The sequence below is a fragment of the Tachyglossus aculeatus genome, chromosome 22, assembly GCF_015852505.1.
Source record: "Tachyglossus aculeatus isolate mTacAcu1 chromosome 22, mTacAcu1.pri, whole genome shotgun sequence".
NCBI classification, from domain to species: Eukaryota; Metazoa; Chordata; class Mammalia; order Monotremata; family Tachyglossidae; genus Tachyglossus; species Tachyglossus aculeatus.
Window position 1 is genome coordinate 7985449 of NC_052087.1, and position 23047 is coordinate 8008495.

Here is a 23047-nt window from a genome sequence, read left to right on the forward strand (position 1 = left end):
CAGTGGCTGGCACATAGTGAGTGCTTAAGAAACTCCATTAAAAAAGTAGGGTCAGTTAATCCATCAATCGCATACTTTATTGATCTGACATCTTTCCTGGGATGGGTTTTCAGGGCCCCAAATGTATGACTTCCACCACCATGGTTTGATTTCTCTTTGGGCCATTTTTTTCTCCCATCACTCTCAACTCATTTGATGTCTAAGCATTAACATTACTTTTCTTATTAACTCATGGGTAAATGATTTTCAGTATGTTTTCAAAGTTATGTCAAGCCATTAAAAAATTTCCAGATCCTAATTAATGTACATGTAGTAGACAAACTCCTTGTGAGTGGCTGTGTGAATGTGAATTGTCCTTGATTGGTCAACCTGATCACCTTGTAAGCTCCCCAGCGCCTAGAACAGTGCTTTGCACATAGTAAGCGCTTAATAAATGCCATCATCTTCAAGACTGTGAGCCCACTGTTGGGTAGGGACCGTCTCTATATGTTGCCAACTTGTACTTCCCAAGCGCTTAGTACAGTGCTCTGCATATAGTAAGCGCTCAATAAATATGATTGAATGAAAAGAGGAGAAGATGACCTCAGTAATAACTCTGTGAAAACCACAGAAACTGGACATTAACCCCCAGAAAATCCTTGGATAGCAAACACCTAGGAAAGTCCTCACAGGCCAGTCCTGAATGTCTTGGAAAAGTGCCCTCCCCTTCACTTCAAAAGAATTGAGAGCCCCCCACCTTTTCCTCCGCTCCTCCTCCCCTCCCCACTGCCCCCACTCCCTCCCTCTGCCTTTCCCCCTTCCCCTCCCCACAGCACGTGTGCATATGTGTACATATTTGTTACTCTATTTTATTAATATGTATACAATCTATAATTCTATTTATCTATTTTGATGGCAGTGACACCCGCCTACCTGTTTTGTTGTCTGACTCCCCCCTCTAGACTGTGAGCCCACTGTTGGGTAGGGGCTGTCTCTGTTGCCAAACTGTACTTTCCAAGCGCTTAGTACAGTGCTCTGCACAGAGTAAGCGCTCACTAAATACGACTGAATGAATGAATGATGAGCGCTGCAAGGCACAGAATCTCTCACCTCTAGGCTGTGGCCTGAGGGAAGGCCCACTTCTGTATATCCCCTCAGAGTGGGCAAAAGACAGGCGCTCATGAGGGTTTAACAGGAAGTAACAAGGTGTAAATGCCTGCAACGCCCACAAAGGGCCAATACACAAGTTGTGAATGCTGAGTGTGTCTATAAAAGATATTAAAAGGTGGAAGGCTGGGACCCTTGTTTTCTTCTGCTTGCTGCTGCTTGGATACCTTCGGGGTATTCTGTGTGGCAAACCTCTCCTTACAACTAGGCTCCCTGGCAATCAATCTACCAACCAGTGGTATTTACCGTCTCCCCCTTCTAGACTGTGAGCCCGTTGTTGGGTAGGGACCACCTCTATATGTTGCCAACTTGTACTTCCCTAGTTAATGTAATCCTAGTTAATGTACATGTAGTAGACAAACTCCTTGTGAGTGGCTGTGTGAATGTGAACTGTCCTTGATCGGTCAACCTGATCACCTTGTAAGCTCCCCAGCGCTTAGAACAGTGCTTTGCACACAGTAAGCGCTCCATAAATATGACTGAATGAATGCATGAATTTATTGAGCACTAACTGTGTGCAGAGCACAGTACCGAGCACTTGGGAAAGTGCAATACAACCGAGTTGTTAGACAAGTTCCCTGCCCACTAGCAGGCAAATTGAAACCCATGCTTGACAACTTGCTTATCAAATCTGAGTGTTGGGAAGTGCTGCTGGTGGAGGAGAATTTTCTCACTGAGCTACACTTGTAAACAGCAAGGTCACAGTTCAAGGAAAACAGCTTGGGACACAGTCTCCGCCATTCTAGGAGGGTGCCAAGGCATTCATTCCCACAGCCTTTTTCTGGCCCTTGGAAGTGGAGTCAAGATGTTGGTTGTACACTATCCTCCTTCAGTAAGCTGCAGCCCCCGAGATTGGTCCCCCCAGAATTTCCTGACATCCTTAGCCCTGGAGCTCAGGGCCTACACCTGCTTCATCCCAGACAGCCTGGGAAATTCCTCGGAGGGCTGCTATGTGTAGTTTACATGGCCATCACACTCATAGGTTCCCGATTAGAAAAGAACCACAGATGGAGACAGGATGGTAACTCCACGCTATATGCACATCATTAACAAAATAAATAGTAAATATGTACAAGTAAAACAGAGTAATAAATCTGTACAAATATATACAAGTGCTGAGGGGAGGGGAAGGAGGTAGGGCAGGGGGGATGGGGAGAAGAAAAGGGGGGGAAGATCTGCGTGGAATCAATCAATTATTAAGCACCGTACTAATAATAATTAATAATTGTGGAATTTGTGAAGCACGTACGATATGTCGGGCACTGCACTAGGCGCTGGGGTGGATACAAGCAAATCGGGTTGGACGCGGTCCCTGGCCCACATGGGGTTCCCAGTTTTGATCCCCCTTTTGCAGATGCGGTAACTGAGGCACAGAGAATTTAAGTGACTTGTCCAAGGTCACGGAGCAGACAAGTGGCGAGCCAGGATTAGAACCTGTGAGCTTCTGATTCCCAGGCCCATCCTCTAGCCACTAGGCCATGCTGCTTCTAAGCGTTTGGGGGACTACAATAACAATATAATGGAGTTCTCCTTCAATGTGGGGGTTACATTCTTGCAGAATTCCACCTTAACGAAATCCTGCACAGCCGTTTTCACCCCGTGTTCGACACCACGTGCACCACTGTTTCTACAGAACCTTTGTCACGCTGTATCTAGAGAAGCATTGTAGTAAAAAGTTCACCAATTCTACCATTATATCTAATCCCAAACAGATAATGAAAACACTTTATGGTATGATTCAGTATACTTTTTCACATTAATACAAAACTTGGTACTTCTTAGCGACCCAGAAATTGTTATGCAAATTGAAGCTGGGCATGAGTACTGCACTTGAGCTTATAACACAACTCATACCAGTTAATATTGCGCTTCTCTGGCATATCAAAACTCACTGCTAGAAGTCTTAATTATTCTGGGGTTGATTATCCAATTTGTAAATTATCCAGTGCCTTTACTATTCCCTTTGGCTGTCTACAACCAATGCTCATTAGTAAATCTACCAAAGGCGGGCAGAAGTTATGAAACTCAAAACCAGTCCATCCTGTTTTTTGGTAAGCAGCTCTGATAAGAAATGTTTGAAGGAGGCGGAATTTGGCAAAACAATCGTTCAGGGTATCCCCTTTGACAGACAATGTGCGCCTGGCTGTACAACAGTAAATTACATAAAAACCCATCAAAAATCATTTAGCCAACAGATTCAAAAATCTTTATACAAATCCAGAAGTCTGCATGTGATCTCCAAAAAATGGTTTGCACACATACTAGGATTAAGTGACCCAAGTGAGAAACTCACATTTCTTACTTCATATAAGCATAAAAGCAGACGATTTGCTACTGGTGTTTTGAAGACAAACAGGAAAAAATTCCGATTTTTTTAAATGTTACATGACTACTACTATTTTGTACCAAAACCACAGGTTCCTCTCGCTTCCACCCCGAGCTGTCTACTTCTTCATTTCGTTTACCTAAAGCAACTCAAACACTTGGCATTTTCTGAAAGAAGCAACGTGGCCTGGTGGAAAGAACGGAGGTCTAAGACTGAGGAGACCTGGGATCTAACCCCGGCACCCCCACTTAAAATAATAATTTCTGCTATTTGTTAAACCTTTAAAATGTGTCAAGCACTGCACTAAGCGCAGGGGTACACACAAAATAATCAGTCCCACATGGGGTTCATTAAGTAGGAAGGAGAACAGGTAAAATACAGAATAATAATGGTATTCAAGTGCTTACTATGGGCCAGGCACTGTAAAACCAATTATGGTACTCGTTAGGCACTTACTATGTGCCAGGCACTGTACTAAGCGCTGAGGTAGGGAAGCAGCGTGGTTTAGTGGAAACAGCACGGGCTTGGGAATCAGAGGTCGTGGGTTCTAATCCCTCTCCCACCACCTATCGGCTGTGTGACTTTGGGCAAGTCACTTAACCTCTCTGTGCCTCGGTTATCCCATCTGTAAAATGGGGATTAAGACTGTAAGCCTCACATGGGACAACCTGATTACCTTGTATCTACCCCGGCGCTTAGAACCGTGCTTAGCACATAGTAAGCGCTTAACCAACACCACTAGTGTTATTATCAGATACAAGGTAATCTACAAAAAACATACTAACAAAATAAAATAAACAGAATAGATATGTACAAGTAAAATAAATAAATAGAGTAATAAATACGTACAAACATATATACAGGTGCTGTGGGGAAGGGAAGGAGGTAAGATGAGGGGGATGGAGAGGGGGACGAGGGGAAGAGAATACGTACAAGTAAAATAAATAAATAAATAGAGTAATAAACACGTACAAACATACATACATATATACAGGTGCTGTGGGGAGGGGAAGGAGGTAAGATGAGGGGGATGAGGGGGAGAGAATAAATACGTACAAGTAAAAAAAATAAGTAAATAGAGTAATAAATACGTACAAACATATATACATATATACAGGTGCTGGTGGGGAAGGGAAGGAGGTAAGATGAGGGGGATGGAGACGGGGACGAGGGGAAGAGGATATGTACAAGTAAAAAAAATAAGTAGAGTCATAAATACGTACAAACATATATACAGGAGCTGTGGGGAGGGGAAGGAGGGAAGGCGGGGGGGAAATATAGTTGAAGAGTGGGAGCCCCCCGTGGGACGACCTGATCACCCTGTATATCGCCCCAGCGCTTAGAGTATGTACAAGTAAAATAAATAGAGTAATAAACACGTACTAGCATATATACATATATACAGGTGCTGCGCGGAGGGGAAGGAGGTAAGATGAGGGGAAAATACAGTTGAAGAGTGGGAGCCCCCCGTGGGACGACCTGATCACCCTGTATCCTCCCCAACGCTTAGAATAAATATGTACAAGTAAAATAAATAGAGTAATAAACACGTACAAACATATATACAGGAGCTGTGGGGAGGGGAAGGAGGTAAGATGAGGGGGATGGAGAGGAGGACGAGGGGGAGAGAAAAAATACGTACAAGTAAAATAAATAAGTGGAGTAATAAGTATGTACAAACATATATACATATATACAGGTGCTGTGGGGAAGGGAAGGAGGTAAGATGAGGAGGATGGAGAGGGGGACTGGGGGGAGAGAATAAATATGTACAAGTAAAATATATAGAATAGTAAATACGTACAAACATATATACATATATACAGGTGCTGTGGGGAAGGGAAGGAGGTAAGATGAGGGGGATGGAGAGGGGGACGAAGGGGAGAGAATAAATATGTACAAGTAAAATAAATAAGTAAATAGAGTAGTAAATACGTACAAACATACATACATATATACAGGCGCTGTGGGGAAGGGAAGGAGGTAAAATGAGGGGGATGGAGAGGGGGACGAGGAGGAGAGAATAAATATGTACAAGTAAAATAAATAAGTAAATAGAGTAATAAATACGTACAAAAATATATCATCATCATCAATCGTATTTATTGAACGCTTACTGTGTGCAGAGCACTGTACTAAGCGCTTGGGAAGTACAAGTTGGCAACATCTAGAGACAGTCCCTACCCAACAGTGGGCTCACAGTCTAGAAGGGGGAGACAGAGAAAACCAAACATACTAACAAAATAAAGAGGATAGATATGTACAAGTAAAATAAATTAATAAATAAATAGAGCAATAAATATATACATATATACAGGTGCTGTGGGGAAGGGAAGGAGGTAAGGCGGGGGGGGGAATCCAGTTGAAGAGTGGGAGCCCCCCGTGGGACGACCTGATCACCGTGTAGCCCCCTCAGCGCTTAGAACAGTGCTTGGCACGTAGTAAGCGTCATTATGACTATTATTATATTGTATTTTCTGAAGTAAATACGACGGAAGGAAGGAAGGAGTGAAGACGCAGCGTCGGCACGGTGTGGCGGCCGCCGCCTTCGCCGCCATGAGGGAGCAGTCCCGAGCCCCCGCCCCGGCCTCCGTCCGTCCTTCCCTCACCTGCTCCGTCGCTCCTTCCCCCGACATGGCGCCCGCCGGGACGAGGCGGTAACGAACGGGGCAAAAATAATAATAAAAAAACGGGGGGGGGCGAAGCCGGTCGGGCCGGCACGCCGACAACCGCCGCCGCCGCCACCGGCCCCGTCACCCGCCCGCCCGCCGCTCGGCACGGGAGCAAAATGGCGGGCGCCGACCCCGCCCAGGGCCGGCCTCGCGCGCGCCACTTCCGCTTCCGGGGCATCCGCCCCCTCCCGGGGACCGACAGCGCCCCCCGGCGGCCCCTGCGCGCCCCGCGCGGGGACACTGCGCAGGCGCGAGGCCCAGGCGGGAAGGCGGTTGGGAAAGAGTCGCTCGTTCGCTCAGCCCTATTTATTGGGCGCTGACTGTGTGCGGAGCGCTGTACTGAGCGCTTGGAAAGTACAGGTTGGCAACACATAGGGACGGTCCCTGCCCAACAGCGGGCTCACAATCTAGAAGGGATTCATTCATTCATTCAGTCCTATTTATTGAGCGCTGACTGTGTGCGGAGCGCTGTACTGAGCGCTTGGGAAGTACAAGTTGGCAACGTCTAGAGACAGTCCCTGCCCAACAGCGGGCTCACAATCTAGAAGGGATTCATTCATTCATTCAATCGTATTTATTGAGCGCTTACTGTGTGCAGAGCACCGTACTGAGCGCTTGGGAAGTACAAGTTGGCAACGTCTAGAGACAGTCCCTGCCCAACAGCGGGCTCACAATCTAGAAGGGATTCATTCATTCATTCAGTCCTATTTATTGAGCGCTGACTGTGTGCGGAGCGCTGTACTGAGCGCTTGGGAAGTACAAGGTGGCAACGTCTAGAGACAGTCCCTGCCCAACAGCAGGCTTGCAGTCTAGAATGGATTCATACATTCATTCAATCGTATTCATTGAGCGCTGACTGTGTGCAGAGCACTGCACTACTTGACTTACTTCCCAAGCGCTTAGTACAGCGCTCTGCACACAGTAAGCGCTCAATAAATACGATTGATTGATTGATAGATTGATTGTGAGCCCACTGTTGGGTAGGGACTGGCGATGTAGGTTGCCAACTTGTACTTCCCAAGTGCTTAGTACAGTGCTCTGCACACAGTAAGCGCTCAATAAATACGATTGGTTGATTGATTGATTGATTGTGAAGTGCAAGTTGGCAGCGTTCCCTACTCAACAGCGGGCTCACGGTCTAGAAGGGATTCGTTCATTTATTCAATCGTATTTATTGAGCGCTTACTGTGTGCAGAGCACTGTACTGAGCGCTTGGGAAGTACAAGTTGGCAACACATAGGGACGGTCCCTGCCCAACAGCGGGCTCACAATCTAGAAGGGATTCATTCATTCAGTCAGTCCTATTTATTGAGCGCTGACTGTGTGCAGAGCACTGTACTGAGCGCTTGGGAAGTACAAGTTGGCAACGTCTAGAGACAGTCCCTGCCCAACAGCGGGCTCGCAGTCTAGAATGGATTCATTCATTCATTCAATCGTATTTATTGAGCGCTGACTGTGTGCAGAGCACTGCACTACTTGACTTACTTCCCAAGCGCTTAGTACAGCGCTCTGCACACAGTAAGCGCTCAATAAAGACGATTGATTGATTGATTGATTGTGAGCCCACTGTTGGGTAGGGACTGGCGATGTAGGTTGCCAACTTGTACTTCCCAAGTGCTTAGTACAGTGCTCTGCACACAGTAAGTGCTCAATAAATACGATTGGTTGATTGATTGATTGATTGTGAAGTGCAAGTTGGCAGCGTTCCCTACTCAACAGCGGGCTCACGGTCTAGAAGGGATTCGTTCATTTATTCAATCGTATTTATTGAGCGCTTACTGTGTGCAGAGCACTGTACTGAGCGCTTGGGAAGTACAAGTTGGCAACGTCTAGAGACAGTCCCTGCCCAACAGCGGGCTCACAATCTAGAAGGGATTCATTCATTCATTCAGTCCTATTTATTGAGCGCTGACTGTGTGCGGAGCGCTGTACTGAGCGCTTGGGAAGTACAAGGTGGCAACGTCTAGAGACAGTCCCTGCCCAACAGCGGGCTCGCAGTCTAGAATGGATTCATTCATTCATTCAATCGTATTTATTGAGCGCTGACTGTGTGCAGAGCACTGCACTACTTGACTTAGTTCCCAAGCGCTTGGTACAGCGCTCTGCACACAGTAAGCGCTCAATAAAGACGATTGATTGATTGATTGATTGTGAGCCCACTGTTGGGTAGGGACTGTCGATGTAGGTTGCCAACTTGTACTTCCCAAGTGCTTAGTACAGTGCTCTGCACACAGTAAGCGCTCAATAAATACGATTGGTTGATTGATTGATTGATTGACTGTGAAGTGCAAGTTGGCAACGTTCCCTACTCAACAGCGGGCTCACGGTCTAGAAGGGATTCATTCATTCATTCAGTCCTATTTATTGAGCGCTGACTGTGTGCGGAGCGCTGTACTGAGCGCTTGGGAAGTACAAGTTGGCAACGTCTAGAGACAGTCCCTGCCCAACAGCGGGCTCACAATCTAGAAGGGATTCATTCATTCATTCAGTCCTATTTATTGAGCGCTGACTGTGTGCGGAGCGCTGTACTGAGCGCTTGGGAAGTACAAGTTGGCAACGTCTAGAGACAGTCCCTGCCCAACAGCGGGCTCGCAGTCTAGAATGGATTCATTCATTCATTCAATCGTATTTATTGAGCGCTGACTGTGTGCAGAGCACTGCACTACTTGACTTACTTCCCAAGCGCTTAGTACAGCGCTCTGCACACAGTAAGCGCTCAATAAAGACGATTGATTGATTGATAGATTGATTGTGAGCCCACTGTTGGGTAGGGACTGGCGATGTAGGTTGCCAACTTGTACTTCCCAAGCGCTTAGTACAGTGCTCTGCACACAGTAAGTGCTCAATAAATACGATTGGTTGATTGATTGATTGATTGACTGTGAAGTGCAAGTTGGCAACGTTCCCTACTCAACAGCGGGCTCACGGTCTAGAAGGGATTCATTCATTCATTCAGTCCTATTTATTGAGCGCTGACTGTGTGCGGAGCGCTGTACTGAGCGCTTGGGAAGTACAAGTTGGCAACGTCTAGAGACAGTCCCTGCCCAACAGCGGGCTCACAATCTAGAAGGGATTCATTCATTCATTCAGTCCTATTTATTGAGCGCTGACTGTGTGCGGAGCGCTGTACTGAGCGCTTGGGAAGTACAAGTTGGCAACGTCTAGAGACAGTCCTTGCCCAACAGCGGGCTCGCAGTCTAGAATGGATTCATTCATTCATTCAATCGTATTTATTGAGCGCTGACTGTGTGCAGAGCACTGCACTACTTGACTTACTTCCCAAGCGCTTAGTACAGCGCTCTGCACACAGTAAGCGCTCAATAAATACGATTGATTGATTGATAGATTGATTGTGAGCTCACTGTTGGGTAGGGACTGGCGATGTAGGTTGCCAACTTGTACTTCCCAAGTGCTTAGTACAGTGCTCTGCACACAGTAAGTGCTCAATAAATACGATTGGTTGACTGATTGTGAAGTGCAAGTTGGGAACGTATAGAGACGTTCCCTACTCAACAGCGGGCTCACGGTCTAGAAGGGATTCACTCATTTATTCAATCGTATTTATTGAGCGCTTACTGTGTGCAGAGCACTGTACTGAGCGCTTGGGAAGTACAACCTAGCAACATATAGAGACGGTCCCTGCCCAATAGCGGGCTCACAGTCTAGAAGGGATTCATTCATTCAGTCATTATTTGTTGAGCGCTGACTGTGTGCAGAGCACTGTACTAAGCGCTTGGGAAGTACAAGCTGGCAACATATAGAGATGGTCCCTACCCAACAGCGGGCTCACAGTCTAGAAGGGATTCATTCATTCAGTCCTATTTATTGAGCGCTGACTGTGTGCAGAGCACTGTACTGAGCGCTTGGGAAGTACAAGCTAGCAACATATAGGGACGGTCCCTGCCCAATAGCGGGCTCACAGTCTAGAAGGGATTCATTCATTCAGTCGTATTTATTGAGTTCTGACTGTGTGCAGAGCACTGTACTAAGCGCTTGGGAAGTACAAGTTGGCAACATATAGAGACAGTCCCTACCCAGCAGCGGGCTCACAGTCTAGAAGGGATTCATTCATTCATTCCATCGTATTTATTGAGGGCTGACTGTGTGCAGAGCACTGTACTACTACTTATTTACTTGGCTTACTTCCCAAGCGCTTAGTCCAGCGCTCTGCACACAGTAAGCGCTCAATAAAGACGATTGATTGATTGATTGATTGTGAGCCCACTGTTGGGTAGGGACTGTCGATATAGGTTGCCAATTTGTACTTCCCAAGCGCTTAGTACAGTGCTCTGCACACAGTAAGCGCTCAATAAAGACGATTGATTGATTGTGAGCCCACTGTTGGGTAGGGACTGCCTCTATAGGTTGCCAACTTGTACTTCCCAAGCGCTTAGTACAGTGCACTGCACACAGTAAGCGCTCAATAAATACGACTGATTGATTGGGAAGTACAAGTTGGCAACGTATAGAGACGGTCCCTGCCCAACAGCGGGAACACAGTCTAGAAGGGATTAATTCATTCATTCAGTCCTATTTATTGAGCGCTGACTGTGTGCAGAGCACTGAACTAAGCGCTTGGGAAGTACAAGCTGGCAACATATAGAGACGGTCCCTAACCAACAGCGGGCTCACAGTCTAGAAAGGATTCATTCATTCATCATCATCATCAATCGTATTTATTGAGCGCTTACTATGTGCAGAGCACTATACTAAGCCCTTGGGAAGTACAAATTGGCAACATATAGAGACAGTCCCTACCCAACAGTGGGCTCAATGAATGAATTAATTCATTCAGTCCTATTTATTGAGCACTGACTGTGTGCAGAGCACTGTACTAAACACTTGGGAAGTACAATCAATCAATCAATCATCATCATCAATCGTATTTATTGAGCGCTGACTGTGTGCAGAGCACTGTACTGAGCGCTTGGGAAGTACAAGTTGGCAGCATCTAGGGACGGTCCCTGCCCAACAGTGGGCTCACAGTCTAGAAGGGATTCATTCATTCATACAGTCCTATTTATTGAGCGCTGCCTGTGTGCAGAGCACTGTACTGAGCGGTTGCGAAGTACAAGTTGGCAACATCTAGAGACAGTCCCTACCCAACAGTAGGTTCACAGTCCAAAAGGAGTCACAGGGTGCTGCCATTTGTCTGCTGCATGGGGTTGGGGCAGGGGCCTGGGAGTCACGAGGTTTGCTGCCATTTGTCTGCTGCATGGGGTTGGGGCCCGGGCCTGGGAGTCATCATCATCATCATCAATCGCATTTATTGAGCACTTACTGTTTGCAGAGGACTGTACTAAGCGCTTGGGAAGTACAAGTTGGCAACATATAGAGACAGTCCCTACCTAACAGTGGGCTCACAGTCTAAAATGTAGTCACAAGGTTTCTGCTGCATAGGGACGGGGCATGGGGCTGGTAGTCACAAGGTTTGCTGCCATTTGTCTGCTGCATGGGGTTAGGGCAGGGGCCTGGGAGTCATCATCATCAATCGTATTTATTGAGCGCTTACTGTGTGCAGAGCACTGCACTAAGCGCTTGGGAAGTACAAGTTGGCAACATATAGAGACAGTCCCTACCCAACAATAGGCTCACAGTCCAAAAGGAGTCACAAGGTGCTGCCATTTGTCTGCTGCATAGGGTTGGGGCAGGGGCCTGGGAGTCACAAGGTTTGCTGCCATTCGTCTGCTAACATGGGGTTGGGGCACGGGCCTGGGAGTCATCATCATCGTCATCAATCACATTTATTGTGCGCTTACTGTGTGCAGAGCACTGTACTAAGCGCTTGGGAAGTACAAGTTGGCAACATATAGAGACAGTCCCTACCCAACAATAGGCTCACTGTCTAAAAGGAGTCACAAGGTTTGCTGCCATTTGTCTGCTGCATGGGACTGGGGCAGGGGCCTGGGAGTCAAAAGGTTTGCTGCCATTCGTCTGCTGCATGGGGTTGGGGCACTGGCCTGGGAGTCATCATCATCATCATCAATCGCATTTATTGAGTGCTTACTGCTTGTAGAGCACTGTACTAAGCGCTTGGAATGTACAAGTTGGCAAAATGTAGAGACAGTCCCTACCCACCAATAGGCTCACAGTCCAAAAGGAGTCACAGGGTGCTGCCATTTGTCTGCTGCATGGGATTGGGGCAGGGGCCTGGGAGTCACAAGGTTTACTGCCATTTGTCTACTGCATGGGGTTGGGGCACGGGCCTGGAAGTCATCATCATCGTCATCAATCGCATTTATTGAGCGCTTACTGTGTGCAGAGCACTGGACTAAGTGCTTGGGAAGTACAAGTTGGCAACATATAGAGACAGTCCCTACCCAACAATAGGCTCACAGTCCAAAGGGAGTCACAAGGTGCTGCCATTTGTCTGCTGCATAGGGTTGGGGCAGGGGCCTGGGAGTCACAAGGTTTGCTGCCATTCGTCTGCTGCTTGAGGTTAGGGCACTGGCCTGGGAGTCATCATCATCATCATCAATCGCATTTACTGAGCGCTTACTGTGTGCAGAGCACTGTACTAAGCGCTTGGGAAGTACAAGTTGGCAACAATATAGAGACAGTCCCTACCCAAGAGTAGGCTCACAGTCTAAAAGGAGTCACAAGGTTTGCCGCCATTTGTCTGCTGCATGGGGTTGGGGCAGGGGCCTGGTTGTCACAAGGTTTGCTGCCATTTGTCTGCTGCATGGGGTTGGGGCACGGGCCTGGGAGTCATCATCATCATCATCATCAATCGTATTTATTGAGCGCTGACTGTGTGCAGAACACTGTACTGAGCGCTTGGGAAGTACAAGCTAGCAACATATAGAGACGGTCCCTGCGCAATAGCGGGCTCACAGTCTAGAAGGGATTCATTCATTCAATCGTATTTATTGGGTGCTTACTGTGTGCAGAGCACTGTACTAAGCGTTTGGGAAGTACAAGTTGGCAACGTATAGAGACGGTCCCTACCCAACAGCAGGCTCACAGTCTAGAAGGGATTCATTCATTCATTCAGTCCTATTTATTGAGCGCTGACCGTATGCAGAGCACTGCACTGAGCGCTTGGGAAGTACAAGATGGCAACATATAGAGACAGTCCCTACCCAACAATAGGCTCACAGTCCAAAAGGAGTCACAAGGTGCTGCCATTTGTCTGCTGCATAGGGTTGGGGCAGGGGCCTGGGAGTCACAAGGTTTGCTGCCATTTGTCTGCTGCATGGGGTTAGGGCACTGGCCTGGGAGTCATCATCATCATCATCAATCACATTTATTGAGCGCTTACTGCTTACAGAGCACTGTACTAAGTGCTTGGGAAGTACAAGTTGGCAACATATAGAGACAGTCCCTACCCACCAATAGGCTCACAGTCCAAAAGGAGTCACAAGGTGCTGCCATTTGTCTGCTGCATAGGGTTGGGGCAGGGGCCTGGGAGTCACAGGGTTTGCTGCCATTCGTCTGCTGCATGGGGTTAGGACACTGGCCTGGGAGTCATCATCATCATCATCAATCGCATTTATTGAGCGCTTACTGTTTGCGGAGCACTGTACTAAGCGCTTGGGAAGTACAAGTTGGCAACATATAGAGACAGTCCCTACCCAACAATAGGCTCACAGTCTAAAAGGAGTCACAAGGTTTGCTGCCATTTGTCTGCGGCATGGGGTTGGGGCAGGGGCCTGGGAGTCACAAGGTTTGCTGCCATTTGTCTGCTGAATGGGGTTGGGGCACGGGCCTGGGAGTCATCATCATCGTCATCAATCACATTTATTGAGCGCTTACTGAGTGCAGAGCACTGTACTAAGTGCTTGGGAAGTACAAGTTGGCAACATATAGAGACAGTCCCTACCCACCAATAGGCTCACAGTCCAAAAGGAGTCACAAGGTGCTGCCATTTGTCTGCTGCATGGGGTTGGGGCAGGGGCCTGGGAGTCACAAGGTTTGCTGCCATTCGTCTGCTGCATGGGGTTGGGACACTGGCCTGGGAGTCATCATCATCGTCATCAATCGTACTTACTGAGCGCTTACTGTGTGCAGAGCACTGTACTAAGCGCTTGGGAAGTACAAGTTGGCAATATATAGAGAGGGTCCCTACCCAACAATAGGCTCACAGTCCAAAAGGAGTCACAAGGTGCTGCCATTTGTCTGCTGCATAGGGTTGGGGCAGGGGCCTGGGAGTCACAAGGTTTGCTGCCATTCGTCTGCTGCATGAGGTTGGGGCACTGTCCTGGGAGTCATCATCATCATCATCAATCGCATATATTGAGCGCTTACTGTGTGCAGAGCACTGTACTAAGCGCTTGGGAAGTACAAGTTGGCAACATATAGAGACAGTCCCTACCCAACAATAGGCTCACAGTCCAAAAGGAGTCACAAGGTGCTGCCATTTGTCGGCTGCATAGGGTTGGGGCAGGGGCCTGGGAGTCACAAGGTTTGCTGCCATTCGTCTGCTGCATGGGGTTAGGGCACTGGCCTGGGAGTCATCATCATCATTATCCATCGCATTTATTGAGCACTTACTGTTTGCAGAGCACTGTACTAAGCGCTTGGGAAGTACAAGTTGGCAACATATAGAGACAGTCCCTACCCAACAATAGGCTCACAGTCCAAAAGGAGTCACAAGGTACTGCCATTTGTCTGCTGCATACGGTTGGGGCAGGGGCCTGGGAGTCACAAGGTTTGCTGCCATTCGTCTGCTGCATGGGGTTAGGGCACTGGCCTGGGAGTCATCATCATCATCATCAATCGCATTTATTGAGCGCTTACTGTTTCCAGAGCACTTTACTAAGCGCTTGGGAAGTCCAAGTTGACAACATATTAGAGACAGTCCTTCCCAACAGTAGGCTCACAGTCTAAAAGGAGTCACAAGGTTTCCTGCCAGTTGTCTGCTACATGGGGTTGGGGCAGGGGCCTGGGAGTCACAAGGTTTGCTGCCATTTGTCTGCTGAATGGGGTTGGGGCACGGGCCTGGGAGTCATCATCATCGTCATCAATCACATTTATTGAGCGCTTACTGAGTGCAGAGCACTGTACTAAGTGCTTGGGAAGTACAAGTTGGCAACATATAGAGACAGTCCCTACCCACCAATAGGCTCACAGTCCAAAAGGAGTCACAAGGTGCTGCCATTTGTCTGCTGCATAGGGTTGGGGCAGGGGCCTGGGAGTCACAAGGTTTGCTGCCATTCGTCTGCTGCATGGGGTTGGGACACTGGCCTGGGAGTCATCATCATCGTCATCAATCGTACTTACTGAGCGCTTACTGTGTGCAGAGCACTGTACTAAGCGCTTGGGAAGTACAAGTTGGCAATATATAGAGAGGGTCCCTACCCAACAATAGGCTCACAGTCCAAAAGGAGTCACAAGGTGCTGCCATTTGTCTGCTGCATAGGGTTGGGGCAGGGGCCTGGGAGTCACAAGGTTTGCTGCCATTCGTCTGCTGCATGAGGTTGGGGCACTGTCCTGGGAGTCATCATCATCATCATCAATCGCATATATTGAGCGCTTACTGTGTGCAGAGCACTGTACTAAGCGCTTGGGAAGTACAAGTTGGCAACATATAGAGACAGTCCCTACCCAACAATAGGCTCACAGTCCAAAAGGAGTCACAAGGTGCTGCCATTTGTCGGCTGCATAGGGTTGGGGCAGGGGCCTGGGAGTCACAAGGTTTGCTGCCATTCGTCTGCTGCATGGGGTTAGGGCACTGGCCTGGGAGTCATCATCATCATTATCCATCGCATTTATTGAGCACTTACTGTTTGCAGAGCACTGTACTAAGCGCTTGGGAAGTACAAGTTGGCAACATATAGAGACAGTCCCTACCCAACAATAGGCTCACAGTCCAAAAGGAGTCACAAGGTACTGCCATTTGTCTGCTGCATACGGTTGGGGCAGGGGCCTGGGAGTCACAAGGTTTGCTGCCATTCGTCTGCTGCATGGGGTTAGGGCACTGGCCTGGGAGTCATCATCATCATCATCAATCGCATTTATTGAGCGCTTACTGTTTCCAGAGCACTTTACTAAGCGCTTGGGAAGTCCAAGTTGACAACATATTAGAGACAGTCCTTCCCAACAGTAGGCTCACAGTCTAAAAGGAGTCACAAGGTTTCCTGCCAGTTGTCTGCTACATGGGGTTGGGGCACTGGCCTGGGAGTCATCATCATCATCATCAATCGTATTTACTGAGCGCTTACTGTGTGCACAGCACTGTACTAAGCGCTTGGGAAGTACAAGTTGACAACATATAGAGACAGTCCCTACCCAACAATAGGCTCACAGTCCAAAAGGAGTTACAAGGTGCTCCCATTTGTCTCCTTCATAGGGTTGGGGCCGGTGCCTGGGAGTCACAAGGTTTGCTGCCATTCGTCTGCTGCATGGGGTTAGGGCAGTGGCCTGGGAGTCATCATCATCATCATCATCAATCGTATTTACTGAGTGCTTACTGTGTGCAGAGCACTGTACTAAGCCCTTGGGAAGTACAAGTTGGCAACATATAGAGACAGTCCCTACCCAACAATAGGCTCACAGTCCAAAAGTAGTCATAAGGTTTACTGCCATTTGTCTGCTGCATGGAGTTGGGGCACGGGCCTGGGAGTCATCATCATCGTCATCAATCGCATTTACTGAACGCTTACTGTGTGCAGAGCACTGTACTAAGCGCTTGGGAAGTACAAGTTGGCAACATATAGAGACAGTCCCTACCCAACAGTAGGCTCACAGTCCAAAAGGAGTCACAAGGCGCTGCCATTTGTCTGGTGCATAGTGTTGGGGCAGGGGCCTGGGAGTCACAAGGTTTGCTGCCATTCGTCTGCTGCATGTGGTTTGGGCACTGGCCTGGGAGTCATCATCATCATCATCAATCGTATTTACTGAGCGCTTACTGTGTGCAGAGCACTGTACTAAGCGCTTGGGAAGTACAAGTTGGCATCATATAGAGACAGTCCCTACCCAACAATAGGCTCACAGTCCAAAAGGAGTCACAAGGTGCTGCCATATGTCTGCTGTATAGGGTTGGGGCAGGGGCCTGGGAGTCACAAGGTTTACTGTCATTTGTCTACTGCATGGGGTTGGGGCACGGGCCTGGGAGTCATCATCGTCATCAATCGCATTTATTGAGCACTTACGGTTTGCAGAGCACTGTACTAAGCACTTGGGAAGTAGAAGTTGGCAACATATAGAGACAGTCCCTACCCAACAATAGGCTCACAGTCCAAAAGGAGTCACAAGGTGCTGCCATTTGTCTGCTGCATAGGGTTAGGGCAGGGGCCTGGGAGTCACAAGGTTTACTGCCATTTGTCTACTGCATGGGGTTGGGGCACGGGCCTGGGAGTCATCCTCATCGTCATCAATCGCATTTATTGAGCGCTTACTGTGTGCAGAGCACTGTACTAAGCGCTTGGGAAGTACAAGTTGGCAACATATAGAGACAGTCCCTACCCAACAATAGGCTCACAGTCCAAAAGGAGTCACAAGGTTTGCTGCCATTTGACTGCTGCATAGGGTTGGTGCAGGGGCCTGGGAGTCACAAGGTTTGCTGCCATTCGTCTGCTGCATGGGGTTGGGGCACTGGCCTGGGAGTCATCATCATCATCATCAATCGTATTTAATGAGGGCTTACTGTGTGGAGAGCACTGTACTAAGCTCTTGTGAATTACAAGTTGGCAACATATAGAGACAGTCCCTACACAACAATGGGTTCACAGTCCAAAAGGAGTCACAAGGTGCTGCCATTTGTCTGCTGCATAGGGTTGGGGCAGGGGCCTGGGAGTCACAAGGTTTGCTGCCATTCGTCTGCTGCATGGGGTTGGGACACTGGCCTGGGAGTCATCATCATCGTCATCAATTGCATTTATTGAGCGCTTCCTGTGTGCAGAGCACTGTACTAAGCGCTTGGGAAGTACAAGTTGGCAACATATAGAGACAGTCCCTACCCATCAATAGGCTCAAAGTCCAAAAGGAGTCACAAGGTGTTGCCATTTGGCGTGGCTCAGTGGAAAGAGCCCGGGCTTTGGAGTCAGAGGTCATGGGTTCGAATCCCAGCTCTGCCACATGTCTGCTGTGTGACCTTGGGCAAGTCACTTCACTTTTCTGAGCCTCAGTTCCCTCATCTGTAAAATGGGGATTAAGACTGTGAGCCCCACGTGGGACAACCTGATCACTTTGTATCCCCCCAAGCGCTTAGAACAGTGCTTTGCACATAGTAAGCACTTCACAAATGCCAACATTATTATTTTTATTATTACAAGTTGGCAACATATAGAGACAGTCCCTACCCAACAGTAGGCTCACAGTCTGAAAGGAGTCACGAGGTTTGCTGCCATCTGTCTGCTGCATGGGATTGGGGCAGGGGCCTGGGAGTCACAAGGTTTACTACCATTTGTCTACTGCATGGAGTTGGGGCACGGGCCTGGGAGTCATCATCATCGTCATCAATCGCATTTATTGAGCGCTTACTGTGTGCAGAGCACTGTACTAAGCGCTTGGGAAGTACAAGTTGGCAACATATAGAGACAGTCCCTACCCAACAATAGGCTCACAGTCCAAAAGGAGTCACAAGGTGCAGTCATTTGTCTGCTGCATAGGGTTGGGGCAGGGGCCTGGGAGGCACAAGGTTTGCTGCCATTCGTCTGCTGCATGGAGTAAGGGCACTGGCCTGGGAATCATCATCATCATCATCAATCGCATTTATTGAGCGCTTACTGTTTGCAGAGCACTGTAGTAAGCGTTTGGGAAGTACAAGGTGGCAACATATAGAGACAGTCCCTAACCAACAGTAGGCTCACAGTCTAAAAGGAGTCACAAGGTTTGCTGCCATTTGTCTGCTGCATGGTATTGGGGCAGGGGCCTGGGAGTCACAAGGTTTACTGCCATTTGTCTACTGCATGGGGTTGGGGCACGGGCCTGGGAGTCATCATCATCGTCATCAATCGCATTTATTGAGCGCTTACTGTGTGCAGAGCACTGACTAAGCGCTTGGAAAGTACAAGTTGGCAACATATAGAGACAGTCGCTACCCAGCAATAGGCTCACAGTCCAAAAGGATTCACAAGGTGCTGCCATTTGTCTGCTGCATAGGGTTGGGGCAGGGGCCTGGGAGTCACAAGATTTGCTGCCATCCGTCTGCTGCATGGGGTTAGGGCACTGGCCTGGGAGTCATCATCATCATCATCAGTCACATTTATTGAGCGCTTACTGTTTGCAGAGCACTGTACTAAGCGCTTGGGAAGTACAAGTTGGAAACATATAGAGACAGTCCCTACCCAACAGTAGGCTCACAGTCTAAAAGGAGTCACAAGGTTTGCTGCCATTTGTCTGCTGCATCGGATTGGGGCAGGGGCCTGGGAGTCACAAGGTTTACTGCTATTTGTCTACTGCATGGAGTTGGGGCACGGGCCTGGGAGTCATCATCATCGTCATCAATCGCATTTATTGAGCGCTTACTGTGTGCAGAGCACTGTACTAAGCGCTTGGGAAGTACAAGTTGGCAACATACAGAGACAGTCCGTACCCAACAGTAGGCTCACAGTCTAAAAGGAGTCACAAGGTGTGCTGCCATTTGTCTGCTGCATGGGATTGGGGCAGGGGCCTGGGAGTTACAAGGTTTACTGCCATTTGTCTACTGCATGGAGTTGGGGCACGGGCCTGGGAGTCATCATCATCGTCATCAATCGCATTTATTGAGCGCTTACTGTGTGCAGAGCACTGTACTAAGCGCTTGGGAAGTACAAGTTGGCAACATATAGAGGCAGTACCTACCCAACAATAGGCTCACAGTCCAAAAGGACTTACAAGGTGCTGCCATTTGTCTGCTGCATAGGGTTGGGGCAGGGGCCTGGGAGTCACAAGGTTTGCTGCCATTCGTCTGCTGCGTGGGGTTAGGACACTGGCCTGGGGGTCATCATCATCATCATCAATCGTGTTTACTGAGCGCATACTGTGTGCAGAGCACTGTACTAAGCGCTTGGGAAGTACAAGTTGGCAACATATAGAGACAGTCCCTACCCAACAATAGGCTCACAGTCCAAAAGGAGTCACAAGGAGCTGCCATTTGGCGTGGCTCAGTGGAAAGAGCCCAGGCTTTGGAGTCAGAGGTCATGGGTTCGAATCCCAGCTCCGCCACATGTCTGCTGTGTGACCTTGGGCAAGTCACTTCACTTTTCTGAGCCTCAGTTCCCTCATCTGTAAAATGGGGATTAAGACTGTGAGCCCCACGTGGGACAACCTGAGTACTTTGTATCCCCCCAAGCGCTTAGAACAGTGCTTTGCACATAGTAAGCGCTTCACAAATGCCAACATTATTATTATTATTATTACAAGTTGGCAACATATAGAGACAGTCCCTACCCAACAGTAGGCTCACAGTCTAAAAGGAGTCACAAGATTTGCTGCCATTTGTCTGCTGCATGGGATTGGGGCAGGGGCCTGGGAGTCACAAGGTTTACTGCCATTTGTCTACTGCTTGGGGTTGGGGCACGGGCCTGGGAGGCATCATCATTGCAATCAGTCGCATTTATTGAGCGCTTAATGTGTGCAGAGCACTGTACTAAGCGCTTGGGAAGTACAAGTTGACAACATATAGAGACAGTCCCTACCCAACAATAGGCTCACAGTCCAAAAGGAGTTACAAGGTGCTCCCATTTGTCTCCTTCATAGGGTTGGGCTGGTGCCTGGGAGTCACAAGGTTTGCTGCCATTCGTCTACTGGATGGGGTTAGGGCACTGGCCTGGGAGTCATCATCATTGTCATCAATCGCATTTATTGAGCGATTACTGTTTGCAGAGCACTGTACTAAGCGCTTGGAAAGTCCAAGTTGGCAACATATAGGGACAGTCCCTACCCAGCAATAGGCTCACAGTCCAAAATGAGTCACAAGGTTTGCTGCCCTTTGTCTGCTGCATAGGGTTGGTTCAGGGGTCTGGGAGTCACAAGGTTTGTTGCCATTCGTCTGCTGGATGGGGTTAGGGCACTGGCCTGGGAGTCATCATCATCGTCATCAATCGCATTTATTGAGCGCTTACTGTTTGCAGAGCACTGTACTAAGCGCTTGGGAAGTACAAGTTGGCAACATATAGAGACAATCCCTACCCAAAAATAGGCTCACAGTCCAAAAGAAGTCACAAGGTGCTGCCATTTGTCTGCTGCATAGGGTTGGGGCAAGGGCCTAGGAGTCACAAGGTTTGCTTTCATTCCTCTGCTGCATGGGGTTAGGGCACTGGCATGGGAGTCATCATCATCATCCTCAATCACATTTATTGAGTGCTTACTGTTTGCAGAGCACTGTACTAAGCGCTTGGAAAGTACAAGTTGGCAACATATAGAGACAGTCCCTACCCAACAATAGGCTCACAGTCCAAAAGGAGTCACAAGGTGCTGCCATTTGTCTGCTGCATAGGGTTGGGGCAGGGGCCTGGGAGTCACAAGGTTTGCTGCCATTCGTCTGCTGCATGGGGTTAGGGCACTGGCCTGGGAGTCATCATCATCATCATCAATCACATTTATTGAGTGCTTACTGTTTGCAGAGCACTGTACTAAGCGCTTGGGATGTACAAGTTGGCAACATATAGAGACAGTCCCTACCCAACAATAGGCTCACAGTCCAAAAGGAGTCACAAAGTACTGCCGTTTGTCTGCTACGTACGGTTGGGGCAGAGGCCTGGGAGTCACAAGGTTTGCTGCCATTCGTCTGCTGCATGGGGTTAGGGCACTGGCATGGGAGTCATCATCATCATCATCAATCGCATTTATTGAGCGCTTACTGTTTCCAGAGCACTTTACTAAGCGCTTGGGAAGTCCAAGTTGACAACATATAGAGACAGTCCTTCCCAACAGTAGGCTCACAGTCTAAAAGGAGTCACAAGGTTTCCTGCCATTTGTCTGCTACATGGGGTTGGGGCACTGGCCTGGGAGTCATCATCATCATCATCAATCGTATTTACTGAGCGCTTACTGTGTGCAGAGCACTGTACTAAGCGCTTGGGAAGTACAAGTTGACAACATATAGAGACAGTCCCTACCCAACAATAGGCTCACAGTCCAAAAGGAGTTACAAGCTGCCCCCATTTGTCTCCTTCATAGGGTTGGGGCCGGTGCCTGGGAGTCACAAGGTTTGCTGCCATTCGTCTGCTGCATGGGGATAGGGCACTGGCCTGGGAGTCATCATCATCATCATCAATCGCATTTATTGAGCGCTTACTGTTTGCAGAGCACTGTACTAAGCTCTTGGGAAGTACAAGTTGGCAACATATAGAGACAGTCCCTACCCAACAATAGGCTCACAGTCCAAAAGGAGTCACAGGGTGCTGCCATTTGTCTGCTGCATAGCGCTGGGGCAGGGGCCTGGGAGTCACAAGGTTTGCTGCCATTCGTCTGCTGCGTGGGGTTCGGGCACTGGCCTGGGAGTCATCATCATCATCATCATCAATCGTATTTACTGAGTGCTTACTGTGTGCAGAGCACTGTACTAAGCGCTTGGGAAGTACATTTTCTCAACATATAGAGACAGTCCCTACCCAAAAATAGGCTCACAGTCCAAAAGTAGTCATAAGGTTTACTGCCATTTGTCTGCTGCATGGAGTTGGCTCACGGGCCTGGGAGTCATCATCATCGTCATTAATCTCATTTACTGAACGCTTACTGTGTGCAGAGCACTGTGCTAAGCTGTTGGGAAGTAGAAGTTGGCAACATATAGAGACAGTCCCTACCCAACAGTAGGCTCACAGTCCAAAAGGAGTCACAAAGCGCTGCCATTTGTCTGGTGCATAGTGTTGGGGCAGGGGCCTGGGAGTCACAAGGTTTGCTGCCATTCGTCTGCTGCATGTGGTTTGGGCACTGGCCTGGGAGTCATCATCATCATCATCAATCGTATTTACTGAGCGCTTACTGTGTGCAGAGCACTGTACTAAGCGCTTGGGAAGTACAAGTTGGCATCATATAG

The 23047-nt window shown here is 48.5% G+C and overlaps 1 protein-coding gene across 1 annotated transcript in view; it reads right to left on the reverse strand.

Moving 5' to 3' along the window:
* CSTF3 (cleavage stimulation factor subunit 3) overlaps positions 1-6192 on the reverse strand; it is an 80851-nt gene extending 74659 nt beyond the window's left edge. Inside the window, exon 1 of the mRNA XM_038764596.1 lies at positions 6082-6192. Within this exon, the coding sequence (XP_038620524.1) occupies positions 6082-6108 (27 nt within the window). The 5' untranslated portion in view covers positions 6109-6192. The remainder of the gene's footprint in view (positions 1-6081) is intronic.
* Positions 6193-23047: the final 16855 nt, after the last annotated feature.